This window comes from Trachypithecus francoisi, unplaced genomic scaffold (assembly GCF_009764315.1).
Source record: "Trachypithecus francoisi isolate TF-2019V2 unplaced genomic scaffold, Tfra_2.0 Lachesis_group16, whole genome shotgun sequence".
Taxonomy (NCBI): Eukaryota; Metazoa; Chordata; class Mammalia; order Primates; family Cercopithecidae; genus Trachypithecus; species Trachypithecus francoisi.
This window is the reverse complement of record NW_022681461.1, coordinates 48,911,251-48,933,214: the sequence shown is the minus strand read 5'-3', so window position 1 is coordinate 48,933,214 and position 21,964 is coordinate 48,911,251. Positions and strand designations below refer to the sequence as shown.

Sequence of the window (21,964 nt, the reverse complement as noted above, 5' to 3'; positions counted from 1 at the left end):
TAGTAGAAGCTCCAGAAAGGAGTCTCGTTAGGCATGTTAATTGGCTAGCATTGAGCAGTAGCCTCAACTTACCTGGGACACAAATGGCTTATGAGTTGGAATGTGAACTCTATGGCCAAAAACATTTGATTTTTGTTAAAGATGGCCACAGTGTGTTAACTTAATAGAAAGTCACAAGTGATTGTTTTCCACAGGACACACCTGAGGGTGGGAGTGGAGGACATAAATGTAATAATGTATAGATGGTCAATTAGAAGATGTTTTGAGTTGCTAACTGCCATGTAATAATGTATAGATGGTCAATTAGAAGATGTTTTGAGTTGCTAACTGCCTAAAAACATTCAATCACATTGGTTCATAGAATTACACAAAGAATTAAAAGCCTGCTGCTCTGGGGGTGTCTCAGCTGGACAACCAACAAAAGCTATGCCTGGCCAATCAATGTGAAAGGAGGAGGTGGCAGTGATAACATTTCACTTCCTACTGTGGCAGCGTCCACTCCTTTAGATTTAGCTTTCAAATAACAATCTCTCTGGCTCCTCACCTGGCCCCAGCTGGAGAAGGCCCACTCCACACACAGCTGCTGGTTACAGGCCTGGGTGTCCACAGGCCGCTTGGCAACCTGGGTGCACATGTCATTGGACACAGGGGTGGAGATCCCAGAGGCTTTCAGCTTTTGACAGGTCACCCTGCGGGTCTGGACACCTCCCCCACAGCTCCGGGTACAGGCAGACCAGGAGGTCACCATCCACCTGGGGAGAGGAAGAAATGTCAGGAGAGCCCTAAAGGGACAAGCCCTGGGGAAAAGAGATCCCCTCCCCACCCCACATCCCTGCTCTTGCCACTAATTTGGGGCCAGTACCCTTTTCACAGTATATACTTGGAAAGATAGGCTGAAAAATGACTCATCCAAAAGCTATCCATGTCAAATCCCTAGTGCCTGTGAATGTTACCTTATGTGGCAAGGTTCTTTGCAGATGTAATTATGGATTTAAGATAAGATTATCTTGGATTATCTGGCTGGGCCCTATATGCCTGCCATAACAAGTGTTCTTACAGAGAAAGGCAGAGGGAGATTACATACAGAGAAGAGGAGGAGACAGTGTGACCATAAAGGCTGAAGGTGGAGTGATGTGGCCACAAGCCAAGGAGCACCTGGGACCACCAGAAGCGGATTCTCTCCTAGAACCTTTGGAGGTGATATGACCTTCCGGAAACCTTGATCATGGACTTCTGGCCTTCAAAATCATAAGAGAATCAATTTGTTGTTTTGTAACTGCAGTGTTGGTACTTCCTAAAGGAGATCCAAGGTTCTAGGGAAGTCAGACCCAAATTTGTGTCACCTCCTGACACAAAGTAATCTGGGCCTCACCGAAGTCAAAGTTTTGTCTGGTGGTGCTCAGTGTAATTCCTGCCACACATTTTGGTCAATGCCTCAGAAACAGGTAAATCTCTTGGTGTTATAGTCTATAGGTCTTATACCTCTCAGAGGGCTGCATACGTGGTAGAGATAGTTGTTCTCTGAATGTTAGGTTCTAAAAGTGAGACTGTGACAAATGGACTTTTCTCACAAAGCCATCCTGTAAAATGGGAACACTCTGAAATCCTTGGTCCATATACAAACATGCAGGGATTCTCATTGCATGTGTGTGCCCTGTAATAATTCTCAAAGAGATGGAGACAGCTTGGGGAAATTGCAAGACTTGTTGCTCATATAATCTAGAACAAAAAAAATCCCACTCTTTGAGAAAATTTATCTAACAAAATGGTTAAAGCAGCTACCTGGGTCACAGCAGGGTTACCCAGTTGTATCTTAAAGAGACAACCAGGGCAACACTTGTTCATGTGCAAAGAAGGATACTAAGTGTTCAAAACATCTGGCAGGCAAAGTGAACCTATGGCTACATCCTAGCCAAGCGGCACCACATCTGGCTTTGAGGAGAGGCATGTAGCAGGGAAGGGGAGCAAATTCCTCCTAAATCTGGATCTGTGACTTATTTCGTTTTGTGGCCACTTCCCTGTTCTTTTGCCTTGTAGAGGGATGACTGCATGCAGATTTCCAACCCACAGGAGCAGAGCCACTTAGGAAGCAGGCAAGAGGTGTTTAAAAACTCCTGGGGGCATTGAAATCCAAGAAAACACAGCCATTATTATTTCATTTGCAGAAGTAAATTAAGCTGATTGACTCTGACCATCACCAAATCAAGTCAAAAAGTTCCTGGCACGTCAAAGATCTCTTCTTCATTTTGCATAGCTTGGCAAGGGCAGTTTTCCAGCCTCTTATATCCCTGGTGAATGTCAGGTCTGCATTTCAATCAACTTTTATTTCCAAATATACGTTTCAGCAATTTTTCAGGAGCTGGGGTGGGCGGTTTGAGAATGGAAAGGGCCGGGGTATATTACAGTTCAGGAAGGGTATAAAAGGACATTAATCATTCCTGTGGAAACCTTCCCGTCAGCAAGTCAAACTGCTGATATTAATGAGCATGTTTCGTATTTCATTGAGTCTCTCCTGGTTTCAGCTGCTCCTTATGACTCAGCTGGCAAAACAGAAAGCAGTTGCCTAAGTATTGTATGAAAGTCCTACAGCTAGGTAGTAAAGGGGCATTTGAGGGTTGAGGGTAGAGCCAAGTCCCCCCAGGCTCTGAGCACCACACCAGTGCCAACTCCAAGCCCATCTATTATCCACTTAACTACTGCTGAGGGCAGAGGATGGGGTGCACAGGGGGACTCATAGCCTCTTGAAGCATGAGGAAGATGGCAGAGGCTTTGGGTGTCATGCTGGGCCACACAAGGAACCCAAATGCTGAGCATGAGGCTACTATCGGAAACAAAGATTTATTTCAGCTTTAGTGAGATGCAAGCCTTTGTAGAAGAGAGGAAGATAAGATTTCCCCAACTAAACTGGAGTACTGATTAGCACAGGTGTTTAAGGTTAGACTTGGAGGGCGGGTGGAGCCCAGTAATCATTGTTTCCTCAGCCCTTCAATTGAAAAGACATTGCTTTCTACAAACAACTCAGAGTCAGCTGATTACTGTATGATGGGTGGGGGAGTCTGTGGCTTGCTAGGGCCTGGGATGCTCTTGCTCCCTGAACAGACCCAGTCAGGCACTTGGGAAACCTGGTTGACCATTAGCGGGGTGAGGAATAAACAGAACTGAGAGGGGTGGCAGGGTGGAGAGGCCTGACAAGCCTGTGCCTAGAGGGAAGAACAGCTCCTGGGCTGGCATCTCTCCCTGTACAGTGCTACTCAAGGGCTGGCCATCGACCTCGCTAAAAGTGAGGGCCCATCCTAGGGTGGGGAGGTCTGAGCCAGTGTCCGCCGCACTCACCGAGAAGGGCAGTCTCTCCGGTTGCACGCAATGGGCTGTACTGCAGGGCGAACCTTCCCTGCGCAGTGGGCAGGGTTGACCTCCGTGCTGTTCAGCAGGCACCTCAAGCGGGGCTGCTGAACCCCCCGGTTACCACAGGAGGCTGAGCAGGTTGCCAATCTGTCCACAGACCACCAGTAATCTGTCATGGGAGGAGAAGCAGAGTAGAAAAGAATATAGCATAATTGCCCACACTCTGAATTCCTTCTGAGCAGGGCAGGGAGAGGGTGGAAGGGATGGATTTATGGCCTGAAGGAGAGGAGCTATTATAAATGAGGCCCTGCTCCTCGATGGGCACCTGAACTATTTGGGGAAGTCATGTGGTCTCTAGGGGCCTCAGCCATGAAATGAGTACAGTGACCCTCACCTTACCAAGTTACTGTGGGGACAGGAAATAATGAAAGTAAAGTAGCTCAGTGCCTGACATACAAAGGGTACTTAATTAAGGTCATAGGTCATCTTATTTTTAAAGATATTTGCTACAGTCCTTTTCTTTCCTCATTGGTTCACCAGAAAGTGATTTTGTTTTCTACAAAGATATATACATATAATAAATACTTAACCATCACAGTACAGATTCGAGCTGGACTTTGCAAATGTTACCCAAAGAAGCCTATACAGAGAGTGCTTATTTACATGAGACAATGATGTCAGTAAGAAAGCCAGTTGCTTTGGGGGTCTGGGACTCACTGATAGGAAAGCTGTTAAAAATAAATATGTGGTGGTAAATTTTGAGTGCTTATTTGCAAAGTTGTGTATTACAGTCTTGCAAATAGGCCCTGGCTTCTGGTTTTCAGCAGAGACTAGCTGGCTGGCAAGAAAATGGAACATTTGTTTTCCTGTCTGAAAAGCCAAATGGTGAAGGAGGATATTTAGGAAGAAAACTTATCTGCTTAGAAAGATTTCCCTTTCTCCATCTTTTTGTGCCATACTGGCACAAAACTCTGTCCCTTCCCATTGCATCCTTCATTTTGGAATATATCACACATAGGCCACAGGTTGAACTAGCCTATGGAAAACTCCAAAGCCTCACAAGGTTTCTATAAAAAGGCCACTTTTCCCTCTTTCCCACTGATTTGGCCTCATTTACAACTCTTTCTTGGTGCAGTGAAGGCCAGGCCCCACCCAAAGGCTTTCTGACCTGCCTGTTTTCCTGGAAGGTTAATGCATGAGCCATGTGGGCTTCCCAGTCTGTTCTTTGCCAGGGCCAAAGGAAAGGTGCCTGGAAAGCCCTCAGCTTATGACCAAAGCTGAAGACTCTTCAGGATGATCAGCAGGCGCTGGCACCAGGCCTGTCTCTCTAGGCAGTAACCAAACAGGCTACTCTGTGTATGTGAGATCTGTACTAGTTAAATCAGCATAAAGGTATCACATCTGACTGTGATATATGGTGGTGTTTCCATGGTCCTGAGCAACAGCAACATTATAAGCAGAAGGGCCTATTTATGAAGGCAGCATTGGCTTTTCCAGGTTCTGCTGGGAGGGGCATGATGGCTGTTCTGAAGAGCCATGTTGATAGAAGTAGGGTCTCACTGTATGGAAACATGGCACAGCTTCGGTTTTCATGCCCTGGGTACCACTGAAGATCAGAAATCACTTTGTTTTACTAGTTAGATTCCCAAATGGGCTTTCTTGTTCAAGAAATCAGTTCAGTTTGCAAAGCCTGCGGGGTTTCTTACCTTGGATCACTAAAGATGCCTTCTGCATGAGTACCCCTGCCTCATTCTGAGCAAGGCAGCTGAATTCCCCTTGAGACCCACCGCTAAGGTTTGCAACTTGAAGGATCTGTCCAGCTGCCAAGATGTGATGTGTCAGTCCTGTGGCAGTGACAATTGGCTGACCACCATGAAACCAGGTGATATTAGGGACAGGGTAACCTTTGATGGGGCAGCCTAGAAGGAGAGGAAAAGAAGAAAGCCTTAGTAAAGCCATAAGGAACACATTCCCGGTGCACTGGTTTACTGTCTTTGTGGCTTTAGAAACGGTACACACAATGTGGCCTTGTCCATGGCATTTTTAGTATATTTGCCATTCCTGAGTGAACAGGAGATGTTTTATTTCTAGGAGGGTGACTAGAATTCATTCAATTAAATAAAATTATTGGATAACAAAAGTACCTATTTCTGTTTGTCCCTATACTAACTTTAAAATAATGATACAGTTAATCTTCATTCCTTGAACAGCTTTTTCAAGATAAGTAGTTCTTATAGTGATTTTTTTTTCTGACAAATTCCTTCTTCAAATACAATATGTTGGGAAAAAAATACCATACTATATAGTAATAGTTAAGAAACAAACTTGAATTGGTAAAAGTATCATATTCCCTCATTATACTTGTTATGTGATTTTTCCAGTCAAAATTTTTTTTCATCAGAGACTAGGAAAACAATTTTAAACCTGGATCTTTTTTCTGCATAAGGCTTTGTCTTCTGAAGGCTTTTGCAAAGCCTGCACTGGACAGGTACAATATTATACATATCTACAGAGGCATCAAACATATTTTGATATAATAAACTCAGATATCATCATGTCTACCCAAGACTTTGTAGTGTAGAATCAGTAAGATAAACAGTTTGCAGTTGTGAGAGAAATTCCTGGAAGGACAGGGTATTTGCTGTGTTCGCTCTTGTGCCCCAGCAAGTTACCTTCCACAGAGAATTTATTTGGATATGTAAAACGCATTAAGTCATTGAAAATTAAAGAAAGAATCTGAAGTTTTTTTTCCCTCAGTTTACTTAGAAAAATATCTGTTTGGTACCTACTGCTCTGGGGAGAGTTAAGATAATTAAGACTATCTTCCCTCTTCCAGGGAGATCCCAGCTGGTATAAGATTTTTAGAAAACACACTCAAAACTGCAGATGCAAGGCAGGAAATGATGAGATGTGAGGCACAAAGATGGTACTATGGTCTGAGGGTTTGTGTACCCCCGAGATTCATATTGAATTCTAGTCACCAAGGTGATGGTTTCAGAGGGTGGGGCCTTTGGGATGTCACATGGGCTCTGTCCTCACGAATGAGATTAGTGTCCTCATAAAAGAGGCCCTGGAGAGCTGCCTTGGCCCTTCCACCATGTGGGACACATTGAGAAGCTGCCATCTATGAAGCAGACAGCAAGCCCTCACTTAATCTGCTGCTGCACTTACCTGGGACTTGCCAGACTCTAGAACTGTAAAAAACAATTTTCTTTTGTTTATAAGCCACTAGTTTTTATGATATGTCTGTTACATCAGCCTGACTGGACTAAGACAGGTGGCTACCCTCTGTGGATGTGTGGGTGCCAGTGCATCTACAGAGAAAAGGGATTTTCTAATGTTTCATTTCTTTTTTGACAGGGTCTCGCTCTGTCACCCAAGCTGGAGTGTGGTGGTGCAATCTCAGCTCACAGCAACCTCTGCCTGCCAAGTAGCTAGGATTACAGGTGTGCACCACCATGCCCAGATAATTTCTCTCTCTCTCTCTCTCTCTCTGTGTATACACACACACACACACACACACACACATACATATTTTTAAGTAGAGACGAGATTTCACCATGTTGGCCAGGCTGGTCTTGAACTCCTGGCCTCAAGTGATCTGCTCGCCTCAGCCTCCCAAAGTGCAAAGATTACAGATGTGAGCCACCACACCTGCTCTAATATTTCTTGTCTGTGAATCCAGGGATAGAACTGTTAAAATTTACACAAGATGGGGAATCCCTAGAAATCATCTAGTTCACCACCAGAGGAAGAAACTGAGGCCTAGAGAGGTTAGGAGACCTTCCTGAGATTGTGCAGCAGGCCTTCTACCTGACTCCTGGACTGCATTCTTTCCCCCATACCTGCTACTTGTTCACCTGGGCACCTTGCCACCTCCTTTGTTTCTTTGCTCACTTACTTTTTTCCCCTTCATTTTTGTTTTTCCTGAGGTAGTGAGGTAGTAGTGAGAGGGTAGGAGCAGACTATTTGGAAGGGAGGGTTCTAAAAAGATAAACCTAAAAATGGAACCCTGGAAGCTCAGTATGGGATGTAGTATTATATGATCCAATTATTCACTCCTTCATGTATCCACTGACTCTACCATGCAACTTGACGGTGCCCTCCCATGAGACAGCGGTTATACTTCCCCCTCCTGGCTTTGGCCATGTGAGTTATTTAGCTGACAAAAATGAGACAGATGTTTTTCTTTTCTGATTGTTCATTGTTATTGTAACAAGTCCACTCACAACAGCATCAAAAAGAAGAAAATACTTAGGAATAAACTTAACCAAGGAGGCTACTATGGTTCGGATGTTTGTCTCCTCCAAAACTCATGTTGCAATTTAATTTCCATCGTAACAGTATTAAGAGGTGATCAGGCCATGAGGGCTCTGTCCTCATGGGTTGGATTAATGTCATTATAAAAGTGTGAGTTCAGCCCTTATTTGTCTCTTTGCTCTTCCACCTTTTGCCATGTGAAGACAGAGCTTTCCTCCCTTTTGGAAGATGCAAACGAAGACTGTGAGCCAATAAATTTCTGTTCATTATAAATTACCTAGTCTCAGGTATTCTTTTGTAGCAGCACAAAATGGACTGAGAGACAAAAATCTTGAACACTGAAAACTACAAAATATGGCTGAAAGAAATTAAAGAAGACAAATTCATGGAAGGACATCTCATGTTTATGGATTAGGAGACTTAATACGGTTAGGATGTCAATTCTACCCATAGTGATCTACCGATTCAACGCAATCCCTACCAAAATCCCAATGATATATTTTGCAAATAGAGAATCTCATGCTAAAGTTTATATGGAATATCAAAAAAGCCAGAATAACCAAACAACCTTGAAAAAGAAGAACAAAGAGGATTCATAGTTCCTGATTTCAAAACTTAATACAAAGTGATAGTAATCAAAGCAGTACTGTACTGGCATAAAGACAGACATAGAGACCAAAAGAACAGAATAGAGACTGGAAACAGACTTTCAAATATATGGTCAAAGACCATTCAATGGGGAAAGGATAGTCTTGCCAACAAATGGTTCTGGGAAACTGGATGTCCATATGTGAACAAATGACTTACACTAAATATAAAAATTAACTCAAAGTGGATGAAAGACCTAAACCTCAGAGTGGAAAGTACAAAACTCTTACAGAAAATCACAGGGGAAAACTTTAATGACACTGGGTTTGGCAATGGTTTCTTAGATATGACACTAAAATATAGGCAACAAATGAAAAAAATAAAGTAGATTTCATCAAAATTTGAATCTTTTACACATCATAAGACACTATCAAGTGAGTGAAAAAGCAACTCACAGAATGAGAGAAAATATTTGCAAAGCACAGATCTGATAAGAAATTAATATGCAGAATATATAAAGAACTCTTAAAATTTGATAACTAACAAACCACCCAGTTTGGACAAATGCCCAGATAAGCAAAGGACTTGAGCAGACATTTCTCCAAAAGAGATACACGAATGGCCAATAAACACATGAAAAGATGCTCAGTGAATCACTAGGAAAATGCAGATTAAACCCACCATGAGTTACCACTGCATACCCACCAGGATGGCTATTATTAAAAGAAACCCAAAATATAAATGTTTGCAAATATGTGAAAAAATTGGAAACCTTGTGCATTGCTAGTGGGAATATAACATGGAGCAGCCGTTGTGGGAAACAGTATAGTGGTCCCTAAAAAACTAAATAAAGGATTATCATATGCTCTGGCAATTCCACTTTAGGGTATATATTCAAAAGAATTGAAAGCAGGAACTTTAAAAGATATTTGTACACCTATGTTCATAGCAGCATTATTCATAATACCCAAAAGATTTAAACAACCCAAATATCCAACAATAGATGGGTAGATAAACAAAATATGGTATATATGTATGATGGAATATTATACAGCCTTAAGGAATGACATTCTGACATACACTACAACGTGGATGAGCCTTGAAAACATTATGCTAAGTGAAGGAAGTCAGATATAAAAGGACAGATGCTGTATGATTCCACTTATATGAGGTACCTAGAACAGCCAAATTCATAGAAACAGAAAGTGGAACAGTGGCTACCAGAGGCTAGGAGAAGGGAGGGAGGGGGAGTGCAGAGTTTTAGTTGATGAAAAAATTCTGGAGACAGTGGTGATAGCTGTACAACAAGGTAGATGTATGCAATGGCATCAAGCTGTGCACTTAAAGAGTTGAAATGGTAAATTTTATGTATCTCTTACCACAATAAAAAACTGAGGCAGAGATGCTAATGTAACAGTTCCAAACCTAGACCTCAAGAGATCTTGGGAGCTTTTGCTTGTGCTGTTGTGCCTTTGCCGTTATATTAGAAAGTCATGCCAGGACTGGCCTGATGATCCCAAGAGGAAGACGAGAGAAATGCGGAGAACGGTCAAGTCACACCAGCCAAACCCAGCTTAGATCAGCTGAACTAAGTAAGATCAGTAAGAACAATTGATTGTTGTCTTAAGTCACTAAGTTTGGGCTTTTTAAAATGCAGCATGTGTATGTGTGAGGTGATAACTAACTGATACATTTAGGGAGAGGTATCTTCCAGTTTTTCCACTTGGCCAGTGGATTGAAGGCCTGGAATAGGACAGAGCTGCTACTTGTGTACTGACCCAGCTCTTGCCTGACCTGTATCCTCTTTTTTTTTTTTTGAGGCAGGATCTCATTTTGTTGCTCAGTTTGGAGTGCAATGGTACAATCATAGCTCACTGCAATCTTGAACTCCTGGGCTCAAGTGATCCTCCCACCTCAGCCTCCCGAACAGCTAGGACTACAGGCATGTGCCACCACACACAGCTAATTAAGAATTTTTTTTAGTAGAGATGGAGTCTTGCTATGTTGCCCAGACTGGTTTTGAACTCCTGGCCTGAAGTGATCCTCCCTCCTCAGCTTCCCAAAGTGCTGGAATTACAGGTGTGAGCCACCTTGCCTGGCCTTGTATCACCTTACTCAAGGTACTCAGGAGAATGAGCCTCTCCACAAGCACAAGCTCCTGGTGGCATCTAGGCATCTACATGCCACGAGGTCCATAGTGGTGTCACCACACTCCTGTTCTGAAATGAGGGTAGAAATGACCTTGGGGAGAGAAATCAGTCCACTGGGGATCTCCTGGGATCACAGCACCTATACTCTCCAACCCCAAATGTAGCCTGGAGTAAAATGCTGGTTTCATTTTCCAATAAAATCCAGGAAAACTATATGTGTATGAAGGCAAATATACTTTTAAAAGTGCAGCTAAAACAAATAAAGCTTTTCAGCCTGACTGAAATAGGAAAATGCGTGTCTCCCTATCACATCTACTTTGAAGGAAAAAAAAAAGGCCATATGCTATCAAGGTGCTGGCTCCATGAATCTTGTTTGGTCAGCCCTGGTGAGGCTGATGAGATTTAAGTTGATAAATACGAACCTTACTATTCCTAAGCACACAGAAGACATTTGGCCAAGGAATCTTTCATATTTTCTCCTAGTCCTCATTTTCCCAACTGCCTTAGGATTTTCTGAGAGAGTATTTAGGCAGAAAAAGGAGTGGTAGCAGCCCCTAGGTTGGTCTCTAGGGCTGAAGAAGTTACTTATCTGGGAGCCAGAAACCTTAGTCAGCTAAACAAGAGGAATATTTGCAGAAAAATTATATCCAAATTCCTCCCTCCTTCTTGGAATCAGAGGCCATAGTGAGTAGCCAGGAAACCTCTCTTGGCCCCTCTGAGCCTTGGGTCTTGGTCATGTTCCCAGGGCCTCCCAGCCTGCTGTTCCTCGTGCAGATGAGAATAGGGTAGAGATGTTTCCAAGGGCAGGCCTGCCATGGATGTGGAGTTCTTGGAACTCAAGACCCAGGAGAAGAAGCAACTAAGAGGTCTTTGAGAGGCTACCTTCATAGTATAGGCATACCTCATTTTATTGTGCTTTGCTTTATTGCGCTTCATAGATCCTGCATTTGTTACAAATGGAAGGTTTGTGGCAACCCTGTGCTGAGCAAATCTGTTGGCGTGATTTTCTAACAGCGTGTGCATACTTTATGTCTCTGTGTCAGATTTTCAAAATTTTTCATTATGATCTGTTATGGTTATCTGTGATCAGTGATCTTTGATGTTACTATTGTAGTTGTTTTGGGGTGCCATGAACCATGCTTATATAAAAAGATGAACTTAATTGATAAATGGCTGTATTCTGACTGCTCAACTGCATGGCTGTTTGCCCATCTTGCTCCCTCTCCTGGGGCCGCCTTCCTATCCCCCAAGATGCAGCAATATTGAACTTAGGCTACTTAATAACCCTACAGTGGCATCTAAGTGTTCAAGACAAAGAAAAAGTTGCACATCTTTCACTTTAAATCAGAAGCTAGAAATGATTAAGCTTAGTGGGGAAGGTATGTCAAAAGCCAAGACAGGTCTCTTGTGCCAAACAGCCAAGTTATGAATGCAAAGAGAAAGCTCTTGAAGAACATTAGAAGAGCTACACCAGTGAACACAAAAAAATTGATAAGAAGTAAAATAGTCTCGTTGCTGATATGAAGAAAGTTTTAGTGGTCTGGCTAGAAGATCAAACCAGCTACAACATTCCCTTAAGCTAGTGCCTAATCCAGGGCAAGCCCTAGCTCTCTTCAATTCTATGAAGTCTGAGAGATGTGAGGAAGCTGCAGAGGAAAAGCTGGAAGCTAACAGAGGTTGGTTCATAAGGTTTTAGGAAAGAAACAGTCTCTCTTACATAAAAGTACAAGTTAAAGCAGCAAGTGCTGATGTAGAAGCTGCAGCAAATTATCCAGAAAATCTAGCTGAGATCACTGATGAAGGTGGCTATGTTAAACGCAAGAGATTTTCAGTGTAGATGAAACAGTCTTCTATTGGAAGAAGAAGACATCTAGGACTTCGATAGCTAGAGAGAAGTCAATACTTGACTTCAAAGCTTCAAAGATCAGGCTGACTCTCTTGTTAGAGGATAATGCAGCTGGTGACTTTAAGGTGAAGCCAATGGTCATCTCTAGTTCTAACAATCCTAGGTCCCTTAAGAATTACACTCCATCTAGTCTGCCCGTGCTCTATAAATGGAACACCAAAGCTTGGATGACAGCACATCTATTTATAGCATAGTTTAAAGAATATTTTAAGATCACTCTTTTGTTACCTACTGCTCAGACAAGAAGACTTCTTTCAAAATATTACTGGTTATTGACAACGCACCTGTCCGCCCAAGACCTCTGATGGAGATGTACAAGGAGATTCTTATTTTCATTTCTGCAAACATAACATCCATTCTGCAGTCCATGGATCAAGGAGTAATTTCAACTTTTAAGTCTTACTCTTTAAGAAACAAATTTCATAATGCTATAGCTGCCATGGATAGTAATTTCTCAAATGCATCTGGGAAAAGTAAATAGAATATGTTCTGGAAAGGATTTATTCTAGATGCCACTGAGGACATTCATGATTCATGGGAGGAGGTCAAAATACCAACATGAACAGGAACTTGGAAGAGGCTGATTCTAACCCCCATGGATGACTTTGAGGGGTTCAAAACTTCAGTGTTGAGGAAGTCACTGCAGATGTGGTAGAAATAACAAGAGAACTAGAATGAGAAGTAAAGCCTGAAGATGTGACTGAATTGCTGCAATGTCATAATAAAACTTGAATGGATGAGCAAAGAAAGTAGTTTCTTGAGATGGAGTCTACTCTTGGTGAAGTTGCTGTGAACAGTGTTGAAATGATGAGAAAGGATTTAGAATATTATATAAACTTAATAAAGCAGTGGGAGGGTTTGAGAGGATTGACACCAATTTTGAAAAAAGTTCAACTGAGTAAAATGTTATCAAACAGCATCACATGCTACAGAGGACTCCTTCATAAGATGAATCAATTGATGCAGCAAACTTCATTGTTGTCTTTTAAAAACTGCCAGAATCATTCCAATATTCAGCAGCCATCAATATGAAGGCAAGACCCTCCATGAGCAAAAGATTAGACTTGCTTAAGGCTAATTGTTAGCATTTTTTAGCAATACAGTATTTTTAAATTAAGGCATGTATGTGTTTTCTTTTAGATGTATTGGTGTTGCATACTTAGTGGATTACAATGTAGTGTAAACATAACTTTTATATGCACTGGGAAACAAAAAATATTGTGTGACTCACTTTATTGCAGTATTTGCTTTATTGCAGTGGTCTGTAACTGAACCCAAAGTATCTTGAGGGTGTAACTGTAAAGCCTCTGAAACTTATCAGGGCTAAGATCAGTTTTGTGGAAAATTTTTTGAAAATAGTGGTTTTGTTACTGTGAAAGTTAGTTACACAGATTCATGACTCTGAAGGAGAACTCTGGGTTTCAGTAGGGTTCTCTGGTCTCAGTTTTCTAATTTGTAAGTGAGAATATTTGATGATTTTAAAGGTTCATTTATGTTCCAATGAAATAACCTTTAAGGTGCTTTTAGGTTCCCAGATTTCTTAACATCATCTCAAACTCATTCTCACCCCTCTTCTTCTCTCTCCCCCAAAGCCAAGTGCCAGGGCAAAGTGGACTGATTTAAATCTACATTGCTTGAGTTGACATATAGTGAAATGGAACTAAGCCAATGAAGGGGCTCATGGAAAAAATGTTATATATAAGGTTATTTAGGGTTTTCAACCTGGCAGTGCAGCTGGTTCCATTGTCAGTAGTTGGTCCTAGTTTGCAATTTGCTTTATCCCACACTTCAGAAGCTGCCTTATTGTGCCCTCTCAGAGATCCCAGCAGCAACTGTCACCTCCCCTTCCCTGCAGAGCTCTGAGTCCAAGCTCCTTGTGGCCTCTCCTCCAAGCTTCTAAATTCTAATAATCCTGAGGGAAAAAAATGGCAGATAGGAGACAGAACTAACTTGCAGCTTCCACTCAGATGTATAGGGCAGCATGTGAAGACTTACATTGTGAATTTTTGCTCCAAGAACTACCACAGGAACATACTGGGAAAGGCCAGAGAATCCACAGACCCTTTCAAGGAAGCTGCTTGCCACAGCAGGTGCCATGAGACAGCCAGAAAACTGGGAGTGCCCAAAGTGTGAGAGGGTGAAAATCTGCCCCCAAATGCACATCCTCACTGGGGAGCCTAGATCACAGAAGAAGAATTTGACGTTACCTGGAGCTGAGATTAATTTAGAGAGCTGAGAAAAATGTAGGGTTAGAAGAAGTAGTGAGAAGACCCCTGTTGGCTCTCAGTTCCTGGGGAAGCCATTTCTGACTTTGTCTTACAGGGGTCCTTGGAGAGGGCTGCCAGTGGAACTGGGGAAAGACCACAGGGAGAAGGAAATTTCCAAATGAACTTTGTACAATTTTGACTGGATGTGAAGTTTCCTGGACAGAATCTTGGGGAGTGGGGTTAACAGGGAATGCAGATACGAGCACAGAAGCCATGGCAGTTGGGGAGGTGTGAAACCTGAAAGTGCTGCTTGCTTTCTCAGCTGGGAGGCTTATAGCCTGGGCCAAGTTCTCAGCCCTACTCACCAGCTGCCTGCAAATAAACTTGGTGCTGTTGTGGGGCATGGTGGGAGTGAGACTGGCCTTTCGGGCTGCATGGGAGCTGGGTGAAGCCTGTCACTGCCAGCTTTCCCCACTTTCCTGGCAACTTGTTTGACATGGCAGAGGCAGCCATAATCCCCCTGGGAACATAACTTCATTGGCCTGAGAACTACACCCTATCCGGTACAGCAGTCCCAGCAAGCCCCACCCAAGGAGCGTCTCAGCTCAGACACGTCTAACCCTGCCCCACCTGATGGTCTTTCTCTACCCGCCCTGGTAGCTGAAGACAACGGATATAATCTCTTGGAAGATCTGTGGTCCTGCCCACTGCCTGAGAGACCCCAATATTTATCCAGGTGACCCTAGGGCAAGCTTGTATCCTCCCTATACTACCACAGCTGATTGATGCTCTCTTGAAAGTGCCACCTGCTGGCTGGAGGCCAACCAACACGAAACTAGCATACTAAACAACACTACAACCAAGGACTCTCACAGAATCCACTTCACTCCCCTGCTACTGCCACCAGAGCAGGTGCTGGTATTCACGGCTGAGAGACCTGAAGACAAATCACATCACAAGACTCTTTACATACTATCCCCAGTACCAGCCAGAAGCCTAGTAGCCCCACTGAATGGCTAGACCCAGAAGAGAAATAACTATCACTGCAGTTCAGCTCTTAGAAAGCCCCATCTCTAGGGGAAGTGGGAGAGCACCACATCAAGGGAGCACCCTGTGGGACAAAAGAATCTGAACAGCAGCCCTTGAGCCCCAGATCTTCCCTCTGACATAGTCTACCCAAATGAAAAGGAACCAGAAAAGCAATCCTGGTATTATGACAAAACACTCCCAAAAGATCACACTAGCTCACCAGGAATGGCTGCAAACCCAGAAGAAATCTCTGAATTGCCAGAAAAAGAATTCAGAACGTTAATTATTAAGTTACTCAAGAAGGCACCAGAGGAAGGTAAATACCAACTTTGAGAAATCAAAAAAATGATACAGGATAGGGATGGAAAAATCTCCAGAGAAATAGATAGCATAAATTAAAAACAATAACAACTTCTGGAAATGAAGGACACAGAGAAATGCAAAATACACAGGAAAGTCTCAACAGAATAAAACAAGTAGAAGAAAGAACTTCAGAACTTGAAGACAGGTTTTTTGAATTAACCCAATCTGACAAAGACAAAGAAAACAAGATTAAAATGAATGAATAAAGATGTCAAGAAGTTTGGCATTATGTTAAAAGATCAAACCTAAGAATAATTGATGTTCCCAAGGCAGAAGAGAAATCTAAATGTTTGGAAAACATATTTGAGGGAATAATCGAGGAAAACTTCCCTGACCTTGCTAGACATCTAGACATCCAAATACAAGAAGCTTAAAGAACATCCAGGAAATTCATTGCGAAAAGATCATCATCTAGGCACATAGTCAGCTGGTTATCTGAAGTCAAGACAAAGGAAATAATCTAAAGAGCTACAAGCCAAAAGTATCAGGTAATCTATACAGGAAAACCTCCCTGATTAACAGCAGATTTCTCAGCAGAAACCCTACAAGCTAGAAGTGATTGTGGTCCTATCTTTAGCTTCCTTAAACAAAACTATTATCAGCCAAGAATTTTGTATCCACCAACACTAAGCATCATACATGAAGGAAAGATAGTCTTTTTCAGACAAACAAATGCTGAGAGAATTTGCCGCTACCAAGTCAGCACTACAAGAACTGCTAAAAGGTGCTCTAAATCTTGAAACAAATCCTCAAAATACGCCAGAATAGAACTTCGTAAAGCATAAATCTCATAGGTCCTATAAAACAATAACACACACACACACAAACACACGTATTCAGGCAACAACTAGCACAATGAATAGAATAGTACCACACCTCTCAATACTAATGTTGAATATAAATGGCTTAAATGCTCCACTTAAAAGATGGAGAATGGAGGAATGAGTAAGAATTCACCAACCAAGTACCTGCTGTCTTCAAGGGACTCACCTAACACATAAGGACTGACATAAACTTAAGGTAAAGAGGTAGAAAAAGATATTCCATGCAAATGAACACCAAAAACAAGCAGGAGTAGTTATTCTTATACCAGACAAAACAGACTTTAAAGCAACAGCAGTTAAAAAGACCAAGAGAGACATATATAATTATAAAAGGACTAGTCCAACAGGAAAATATCACAAGCCTAACTATGCACGTAATACTGGAGCTCCCAAATTTATAAAACAATCATTACCAGACCTAAGAAATGAGATAGACGGCAACACAATAATTGTGGAGACTTCAATAATCCACTGAGAGTACTAGACAGGTCATCAAGACAGTCAACAAAGAAACAATAAACTTAAACTATAACCTAGAACAAATGGATTTAACAGATATTTGTAGAATATTCTACCCAACAACTGTAGAATATACACTGTGTTCATCAGCACATGGAACATTCTCCAAGATAGTCTATATTATAGGCCATAAAACAAGTCTCAGTAAATTTAAGAAAATCAACATTATATCAAGTACTCTCTCACACCACAGTGGAATAAAATTGGAAATCAACTCCAAAAGGAACCTTCAAAACCATGCAAATACATGGAAATTAAATAACCTTCGGAATGATTGTTGTATCAACAATGAAATCAAGACAGAAATTAAAAAATTCTTTGAACTGAATAATAATAGTGACACAATCTATCAAAACCTCTGTGATACAGCAAAGGTGGTGCTAAGAGGAAAGTTCCCAGCCTTGAATGTCTACATTAAAAAGTCTGAAAGAGCAGAAATAGACAATCTAAGGTTACACCTCAAGGAATCTGAGAAACAAGAACAAACCAAACTCAAACCCAGCAGAAGAAAGGAAATAATAAAGATGAGAGCAGAACTAAATGAAATTGAAAGAAAAAAAAAGATAAATGAAACAAAAACCTGGTTCTTTAAAAAGATCAAACAAAACTGATAGACCATTAGTGAATTAACCAAGAAGAGAGAAGATTCAAATAAGCTCAATTAGAAACAAAATGGGAGATGTTACAGCTGATACAAAAGATCATTCAAGGCTACTAGGAACACCTTTACATGCACAAACTAGAAAACCTAAAGGAGATGGATAAATTCCTGGAAATATACAACCCTCCTAGATTAAACCAGGAAAAAAATGGAAACTTTGAACAGATCAACAATCAAGCACTGAGATTGGAATGGTAATAAAAAAAAACTGCCAACAAAAAAAGTCCAAGACCAGAGGGATCCACAGCTGAATTCTATCAGACATCCAAAGAAGAGTTAGTACCCATCTTACTGAAACTATTCCAAAAAATAGAGAAAGAGGGAGTCCTCCCTAAATCATTCTATTAAGCCAGTATCATCCTAATACCAAAACCAGGAAAGGACATAAAGAAAACTACAGACCAGTATCCTTGATGAACATCAATGTAAAAATCCTCAACAAAATACTAGCTAACCAAATCCAACAGCATATCAAAAAGATAATCCACCTTGATCAATTGGGTTTCATACCAGGGATGCAGGGATGGTTTAATATCCACAAGTCAATAAATGTGATACACCACATAAATAAAAAATCACATGATCATTTCAATTGATGCAGAAAAAGCACCTGACAAAATCCAGCATTGCTTTATGATTAGAACGCTCAGCAAAATTGGCATAGAAGGGACGTCCCTTAAGGTAATAAAAGCCATCTATAACAAATCCACAACCAACACTGTACTGAATGGGGAAAAGTTTCCCTTGAGAACCAGAACAAGATAAGGATGCCCACTTTTACCACTTCTCTTCAACATAGTACTGGAAGTCCTAGCCAGAGCAATCAGACAAGAGAAAGAAATAAAGGACATCCAAATTGGTAAAGAGGAAGTAAAACTGTTGCTGTTCACCAATGATATAATCGTTTACCTAGAAAACCCTATGGCCAGGCGCAGTGGCTCATGCCTATAATCCAAGCACTTTGGGAGGCAGAAGTGGGTGGATCACGAGGTCAGGAGTTCAACACCAGCCTGGCCAAGATGGTGAAACCCCATCTCTACTAAAAATACAATTAGCCTGGCATGGTGGCAGGCGCCTGTAGTCCCAGCTACTCAGGAGGCTGAGGCAGATAATTGCTTGAACCCGGGAAGCAAAAGTTGCAGTAAGCTGAGATCACACCACTGCACTCCACCTGGGCGACAGAGCAAGACTCTGTCTAAAAAAAAAAGATGTATGTATTTCAATGTATATACATTTTACCTAAAAGAATAATTGAGTAGGGATGGAGTGGGGCATGGGTGAAAGTACAAATGAAATAAGAATGGCAGAAGGTGGTGATGAGGGCATGGGGGTTCTCTGTATACCATTAGGTTTATTTTGTATGTATGTGAAATTACCCAAAATAAAAAGAAAAACACGTTTGCACTGTTTAAATCATCAGAAATGACTCTGTGTTTAAACAATTGCTTTTACATACTTTGCCTATTCAGCTTTATACCTTTTCTAGAAAGTTTTAACAAGTTTAAAACAATTGGTGTACCAGCCTATTTAAAAATATTTCCCCAAATATTTTATAATCTGTCAAACTTAAAAATTCCTGCTGGTAGGTTCGCTTTCATTTATGCAGCTCTGTTGCACTCAGAGATGACTTTCATTTGTGCTCGACACCTTTACTTCTGACAACTTTAGATTCGTTGCTGTGAGTGGCCGAATCTGCTAGTACCTTCATATCTGTCCTCCTCTTATAGGAAAAGAACCTCTGAACTTGAGATACATAGTTTCTTGGAATAGAGATTTTTCCAACTTCCCTTGCAAGAAAGTGTGCAGCATGTGGTTACATTCAGTAGAGAGGGAGAGGGCTATGCACACCTCCTGAAACCTATCTTTAAAAGGATTTGTTCCTCTTGCCCCTTCCTCTAACCTGCTGTTGAGAACATGTACATACAGCAAGCCATCCTGGCCTAGGTGGATAAGGGCAACATTCTAGAGATGTCAGAGCAAGAGGAGATTAAAGACATTTTGCCTTGGTCTCTAGAGGATATGGTGTCAGACCAGGCCTGGAACATCTTCCTCTGGACCGTTATTGAAACTGGAATATACTTCTGCCTTCTTTAAGCTACTGTTGCAGGGGGTCTTTGTTAAAAGTTGATGAACGTATATCCTAACTACAGCAATCCTAACATACCCTCTCATTCCTCAGGCAATGTCCCTCTGCTGTAGAGGTGACCGCAGTTCCCTTCGCATCAGGACAGTGACCACAGGGAATGTGCTTCTAATAAGCATGACTGTTCATCTTGAATTGAAAACACTTTTAGGAAAGTCCACTTTCAACAGTAAAGGAAAAGATCAAAATAAACTAATTATAACCAAGGTAAATGAACAAAATTGTCAGCCGTCTGCCTTTTCTGTCATTAATCTGTTTTTTCAAGGCTTTTAACTGAATACATAGCTTATTTTATAAAAACTTTGTGTTCAGAATTGGTATTCTCAGCACATGCAGTACAGGCCCCTGTGCTTTTATGTACGTATTTATGTGTATGTCTCTGTGTGTATACAGTGCTCTCTTTGGGTTGCCAGCAGCGACAGGCAAAATAAGGAATTTAACATGAATCCCCACTGTGTATGTTCCCCGTGAATAATTATCCATATTTCACTGCTAATGAGAAAACCTGGCTTGTAACAGGTTCCTTTCTGTCACGGACATTTCTCATTTGTTAAAATAAATGAAGTATCCGTCATTTTTGTTTTGTTTTGTTTTTTTAAGGCAAGCAATCTCTGCGTGCCATTTACAAGGACACCAAAAAACACGTGCTAATAATGTATTCCACGCCTCCGAGAGGCCAAATAATAAATCATTCCCACCCCTCCCTTTTCCTTCAGTGAAGAAGTTCACAGTGTTTAAGGCAGGGGGCGAGCATGTGTCTTTTCTGTTTCCCTCCCAGCTACATATATGCGGAGCATTTCCACCCCAGGGAAGAGGCTATCAGCAGGCAGTGACAGTGCTCTCTCCTCCCCAGGCCTCAGCTATTAAAGGGCTTGGGTTAGTGAGGTGGCTGAGGAGGATGCAGCACTTGGGACGGCTGCTTAGCTAACAAGAGTTCTGGCAGCAGAAGGCCTCTCTCTATCAACCCTTCTTAACCAGTGAAAGAAAATATTGTCTTTAGGCCCCATTCCCAGGCCTAAAGTGGTTCTAAACTGAGCCAAAGCCAGGTGTGATTCACATATGTGTGAGGTTTCCTCTCCCTAGTTTCATCTATTTTTAAAAAAATATCTGGAAAGTAAGAAAAGTTTAGAATGGGACAGATGTACCCAATAAGAAAACTAAATTATACATGAAGTTGCCCCCTTTTAAAAATGTGTGATTGATTTTTTTTTAATCTTAAACGCCAGAAAAGACATCTCTCTGAATGGGTCTAACATCCCCAAGTACAGTTATGAAATAGGGAAAAGGAAGCACTAAAGACCAGGGGGTTCCCCTCATTATTTGCTCCAACTATGACAGAATCAATGGCCTCCAGCAAGGACAGGGCATCGGTCCAGATGTAACCTATAATGTGCCACCAGTTGACATCCTTGCTTTTGTGCAATTGACTTCACTGACTTTCTGCATGTTTGTCTCTTGATTTTACATTGGCTTCTTTGACTGAACAGCCTGACTCAGGGAAACAGCCTTACTCAGGGAAACAGCCTGAGTTGGACAGGTGAGAAGGAAATTGGGGCAGAAAACTGGGAGCCCTGGCAGCCCTCACTTCACTTCCTTGCACTCTCAGCAGAAGATGCTAACTTTAAAATTAATAGCATAAGGTTGCCTTTGTGGCACCTGTCTCTAAAGAAGCTCTGAATTCACAATACAAGGGTCATTATATAGTGGATTTTTGTTGATTCAAAGGTCTGAAAATCACCAGGATTTTTGGCAAATGGCTTAATTTGTGGGCTTCCTTGTAGGATAGATCAAACCAGCTCAGGCATTCATTAGCTGCCAGTCACTTTGAGTGAGCCACACAGCCAAAGATCATTTTGATGCATTCTTAGCCTTAATGAGCAGAAGCAAAAAAGTTCAGAGTGCACGTTTTTTCTCCTCTCCCCACTCTCTGGCAAAACAGCTCAGGAAAGGCACCTGAGCTTGATAAACC

At 41.7% G+C, this 21,964-nt stretch overlaps 1 protein-coding gene across 2 annotated transcripts in view; it reads right to left on the bottom strand.

Moving 5' to 3' along the window:
• ADAMTSL1 (ADAMTS like 1) overlaps positions 1-21,964 on the bottom strand; it is a 979,130-nt gene that overhangs the window by 17,616 nt on the left and 939,550 nt on the right. For both annotated transcript variants that reach the window (XM_033237422.1, XM_033237423.1), the window contains 3 exons: positions 5,052-5,264; positions 3,334-3,514; positions 545-752 (listed from right to left, as the gene is read on the bottom strand). In XM_033237422.1, the coding sequence (XP_033093313.1) occupies positions 545-752; positions 3,334-3,514; positions 5,052-5,264 (602 nt within the window). The remainder of the gene's footprint in view (positions 1-544; positions 753-3,333; positions 3,515-5,051; positions 5,265-21,964) is intronic.